Source organism: Ascaphus truei, chromosome 2 (genome assembly GCF_040206685.1).
Source record: "Ascaphus truei isolate aAscTru1 chromosome 2, aAscTru1.hap1, whole genome shotgun sequence".
Lineage (NCBI taxonomy): Eukaryota > Metazoa > Chordata > Amphibia > Anura > Ascaphidae > Ascaphus > Ascaphus truei.
The window spans coordinates 486,656,470-486,662,469 of NC_134484.1; the positions used below are offsets into that span (position 1 = coordinate 486,656,470).

A 6,000-nucleotide genomic window follows, 5' to 3' on the forward strand; every position below is an offset into this window, starting at 1 on the left:
TGAAATCACAAGAGCCCCCACTCCCAGCTTTACATGATGGATTTCCCTTTTCTTGTTGCTAGGTTTCCCAGTGGTTGTCCTGGAGATTAAAGAGTAAGGCGGCCCATTGTGGCTAGCATTGGATCTTTGGGAGATGGTTTGTCGCGATATGTTGATGGTTTGTTACAACCGATAGTTAAAAATTTAACATCCTTTTTGAGAGACTCTACAGATCTGTTATGTGCTATAAAAGCTGTTAAATGGAATAAGAACTATAGATGGGTTACGGTGGACGTTATGTCGTTATACTCCATCATTGATCATGACCAGGGTATTAAGGCTACTCAATTTTCCCTTCAGTCCTCCTCATTATCTATTTCACTTTGCACTTTTCTTTTAGATTCCATCACATTTTTATTGACTCACAATTATTTTTTATTTGAGTCACAGTTACTTGCAGACACGGGGTACGGCTATGGGTACATCCTTTGCCCCATCGTATGCTAATCTTTTTATGGGTCTCTGGGAATCCACATTTATTTTTGGTGATTCTAATCCTTTTCAGGTTCATATTATTTTTTTACAAGCGTTATATTGACCCCAGGGCAGCACCCATCACAGGACAGTATTTTTATTTCTTTGCGTTTATTTATTTATTCTGTATTGTGCACTCTTGTCTTTAAATATACTGTAGGTTGCTGTCTGGTTTAGTTGATATTATTAACGCACTAATATGATGGACCAGGAGTTCCTTAACTTTACTTCTCATGGATATTTTCAATGTTAATTATTTGGACGATGTATATGTACACTTGAATAATGAATACAGTATTAAATACAAGTTATGTATCAATGATTTCACTGAGAGCTGCTACTGTACAAATACATTTCAGGCCTTCGGGACCACCACCAAAGTCATTAGGGGTCACTGGATGTCCATGTGCCACAATTTTAAAACCCTTGGTGAAGAGAATATTTTGTTAATTAAGTATTGGTGAAATAGATTCTTCAGTGTTTTGGATTTGTAATTTGCGTTCAGTAATTTGATTTACAGATTGAAAACATTTGTTCTGTCTTTTTTTGTTTACAGTACTTCTGTTAGAGAACGGCCTAAATGAGGAACAGAACTTGAGCTCTGATACATCCAGAAGCTGGCTGACTCCTCGCAGCCCAAAAGTGCCAAAAAACAATGATTCCTGACACATTTTGGACACATACAAGGAACCAGTGCCACATGATGGTGAACTTACAGACATTGTACAGCACACATCACAGACGGACTCTAAATATGGGTCCAGCAAAAGGTATGAGAGAGATTTAAGAAGAAGCCACGATGCTCAGCATTTTCTCTGTTGTCAGTGTGGCAAAAGCTTCTCACTCTACAGGCACCTGCTCACACACCTTTGTGTCCCCGCTAGGGAGCAAACCTTTACATGTACAGATGGTGGGAGCAGTTTCTCACTGAAGGGGAAACTTCATTCACAGCAGATGATTCAGACAGCAGTGAATTATTTTACTTGTACAGTGTGTGGGAAACAGTTGAGTACTAAGTCGACCCTCTTCAGACACCAGATGACTCATACAGGGGAGAAACCATTCACATGTACAGAGTGTAGTAAAAGCTTTTCTCGGAAGACAGAGCTCCTCAACCATGAGCGGATTCATACAGGGGAGAAACCCTTCACATGTACAGAGTGTGGAAAACAATTCCGTATTAAGAAAACCCTCCTCGGACACCAGATGACTCATACAGGGGAGAAGCCATTCACATGTGCAGAGTGTAGTAAAAGCTTTTCTCGGAAGAGAGAACTCCTCAGCCATGAGCGGATTCATACAGGGGAGAAGCCATTCACATGTTCAGAGTGTAGTAAAAGCTTTTCTCGGAAGACAGAACTCCGCAACCATGAGTGGATTCATACAGGGGAGAAGCCATTCACATGTTCAGAGTGTAGTAAAAACTTTTCTCTGAAGAAGTACCTCCTCGAACATGTGCACATTCATACCGGGGAGAAACTATTCACATGTACAAAGTGTGGAGAACAATTCAAAGTTAAGTGCAGTCTCCTCATACACCAGAGGACTCATACAGGGGAGAAACCATTCACATGTTCAGAGTGTGGGAAACAATTCATTAATAAGAGAAACCTCCTTAGACACCATAAGACTCATACAGGAGCGAAATGATTCACATGTGCAAAGTGTGGGGAAAGCTTTTCTCAAATGAGCCACCTCCTCACACACCACAGGATTCATACACGTGAGAAACCATTCACATGTACATAGTATGGGGAAAGCTTTTCACCAAGGATCAGTCTCCTTACACACATGAAAAACAAGGGACCACAAAATGATTGTGCCCCTGAAAGAATTCACTAAACTGCACACCACTGAGATCAAATATAACCTTTAATGGATTACTTAAAACATATATTACCAAAGAAATGTGTAAATGATTACGAACAAGGCACTGTTTATAGATATCCTATTAGATCTAGGAGAAGGGGTAATTTTTCTGACTACTCATCTGAGACAGATGTCTCTGATGGAGAGCAGACGGGGTCTAGATCTAAGGGTCAAAATAAAGGTAGAGGCAGGAAGGCTACTAAAGACCCTCCGGTTGGTTTTTTAGCACAGGCCCACCTAAACGCAAAACCCGAAGGGGAAAAAAGAAGTCTAAGGACAAAGAAAAATCCAAATGTTCCCCCCACCCAATGATCAATATGAACAGTGATACAGATGCTTTGCAAGTTTTCAATTTATCAAGCCATTCTTTCAGTGAGACTCAACTCAATCTGTTGAAAAAGGGTCTCCTTTTCACCCACCTCTGATTTTGATTTATTCGAGTGGGTGAAGGACTTAAACCTTTTCGGCAGACGTTTATTGCTACATAAATTCTACTCTAAGCGAGCTACTGACAATCCGAATGTGCTCACTGATGGCTTGAATTTGCAAGATACAGTAGGCAGGATATTGATGATCTCTGTCAGTTGCTCGAACAAAATGTTTCCACCAACACTGACATAACTGGACCATTCACCCATCTTAAGAATAAGAGTAATTTTACCCCACCGATTTGCCATCTGCCCAGCCGTTGAATTATTTGTTATTTGTGTTACTAGGGACTTAGAAGCAGAACCCAGACACTGTAGGTCTGATAATAATCTCACATCTGAGGAGAGGGCTGGCCTAAAAGATCTTATGTCTAATAAAGCTTACACCATAAAACCATCTGATAAAGGTGGAAACCTCGTTATCCAAGACACAGAAGCCTACTGTATGTGAAAGAAAACATGAGGCTTCTTAGTGATAAAGCGTGTTATGAGACCCTTGAGTGCAGTCCGACATCTAAGTATAAATCAGATTTGTTAAACATCTTACAAGATGCCCTGGATACAGATATGATAAGTCGAAATGAGTTTGATTTTATGTACCCCAAGTCACCCACTGTGGCAACATTCTATACTTTGTCTAAGGTACATAAACGGTTACAGTCCCCCCCTGGACGTCCAATCGTCTCGGGCAATAATTGTCAGAGGGCAGCAGCATTTACCTGGACAAGGTCCTAAGGGACTTTGTCATCAGCCTCCCATCATACGTGCAAGACACGAAAGACACCTTACAGAGACTGAATGGTATCCATATTACAACTGAGACCATTCTCGTGAGTTTAGATGTCGAGTCACTATGCACCTCCATTATCCACGAGAATGATCTGACTGCTGTCAAATATTTCCTGATGACACGAGACTGTAGGTTTAATAGACATAATTCATTTGTATTAGATCTACTTAATTATGTCCTAACTCATAATTATTTTGTTTTTGATGGTATGTACTACCACCAGACCCAGGGTACGGCTATGGGTAATGCTTGTGCGCCTACATCTTCCAATCTGTACCTGGGCTGGTGGGAATGTGTCCACGTCTTTAATGAGGAACTCTCTATGTATACTGACCACATTTCTATGTGGATCAGATACATAGATGACATCCTTCTTTTATGGGAGGGCCCCCCAAAACTTCTTCGTGAATTTGTTGAGCACCTCAATACCAACATGTTAAATTTGAGGCTAACTACTGTGCTGAGTACTACATCTATTACCGTCCTTGATCTGGATATATATGTCGATACTGACCGGAACATCCAAACAAAGGTCTTTAGGAAGAGCACAGCTACAAATAGCTTGTTACTGGCACAAAGCCAGCATCCTAATAGCCTCATAGCAGGTATCCCCATGGGGCAATACCTGCGATTAATGAGGAACTGCTCAACAACAGAAGAATTTATTATACAATCTAAAGAACTGCGTTCTAGGTTTCTCAGTCGTGGATACAACATCAAAACACTTAATAAAGCTTATCATCGGGCACTGCATAGTGAGAGGGACTCTCTTTTATCCGTAAAAGATAAAAGAACTAAGGACAACACTATTCGATGCATTGGCACCTTTAATAAAAGATGGTGGGCGGATGTGGATCTAGCGAAGGTTATAGGCCCTAGACCTACCATTACTAGCAGGCGGTCCAAAAATTTGAGGGACTCTCTTGTCAATAGCCATTTTCAGCGTGCAAGGACAGTGACTTGGTTGAGTCCAATCAAAGGGATGTACCGCTGTCAGGGCTGTAAAGCATGCAAACATGTCAACGTTGCTAAAACATTTTCTAACCATGATAACACTTATCAATATTGTGTGGACAGTTTTATCAACTGTCGGACTACCAATGTAATCTATCTTATCACTTGTAATTGTGGTAAGAGATACGTTGGTAAGACAACTAGACAATTCCACAGACGTGTCCTTGAACACATTAATTCCATCAAACATTCTGCTGAAACCCCAGTTGCCAGACATGTCACACAATTTCACAACGGCGATGTAAATAGCATTACATTCATGGGCATTTATCAACTTAAATGTCCCATGAGAGGGGGTAATATTGACCAACTGTTGCTTCGTATTGAAGCTGAATGGATCTACAAGTTAAAAACTAGGAGTCCTAATGGGCTCAATGAAGGGTTCACTTTCACTCCGTTTATTTGAATCTGGTTTTCTGGTCTGTTCTTTATTTATTTATTATTTATTTTATTTTATTATTATTATTTGTTTATGATGTACATCATGCTCAGCTGAGTCTATTCCAATGTCCACTGTGTGAGATACCAGTTTCTGGTATTGACTGATATTATTCTACTACTGCTCTATAAACTTCCTTAATTCAGTGACTATAATACTAAAGTCTTAAACCCTCGCCTCTTTGGGTTTATTTTATGTGTAATATTTTTGTTATATAAAATAGATTTAACATCATGTATGTATATATATATATATATATATATATATATATATATATTATTAATTTTCATTTTTTCCTCTAGAAAGTAAACAGCCAAAATTGACTCAAGCCGATGTTAAAATGCGCATGCGCAAACCGGAGTGAAAGCATCCAGTACACAGATGTGAACTAATAGTCACAAACTTCCACAAAGATGCTAATCAAAGCATCTAGGGTAACAAAGGCAGCTAAATAAGGGATACTGTCCTAATAAGGAGATGGGTGAACACCAACCCTAACAATAGATCATAATAGCATACCAATGGCATACACTGAATATGTGTATTGTGGTTCCCCCTGTAAAGATATATTTACAAGCAATGTGTCATAGAAAATGCATACTGGCTGCCCCGGACTATACCAAACATTTCCTTATACAGACTGATGCCTCGGACTATGGCATTGGGGCTGTGTTGAGCCAAGTGGGTGACAACGGTTGAGAGCACCCTGTGGTGTACCTCAGCCGAAAACTACTCCCCAGAGAGGTGGCCTATGCCACCATTGAGAAAGAGTGCTTGGCCATTGTGTGGGCACTCAAAAAACTCCAGCCCTATGTGTATGGAAGGGCTTTCACGGTCCTCAACGACCACAACCCCCTGAGTTGGCTGCAGAGGGCATCAGGGGAGAATGTCATGTTGCTAAGGTGGAGCTTGGCCTGCCAAGAGTTTGAGTTTACTATTCAGCACAA

At 40.4% G+C, this 6,000-nt stretch overlaps 1 protein-coding gene across 1 annotated transcript; it reads left to right on the forward strand.

Annotated features, from left to right (window-relative positions):
• Positions 1 to 1,148: 1,148 nt before the first annotated feature.
• LOC142488454 (uncharacterized) lies at positions 1,149 to 2,262 on the forward strand. The gene has a single exon (XM_075588981.1). The coding sequence runs from the start codon at positions 1,468 to 1,470 to the stop codon at positions 2,161 to 2,163; it is 696 nt and encodes a 231-aa protein (XP_075445096.1). The 5' UTR covers positions 1,149 to 1,467; the 3' UTR covers positions 2,164 to 2,262.
• The last annotated feature ends 3,738 nt before the right edge of the window (positions 2,263 to 6,000 follow it).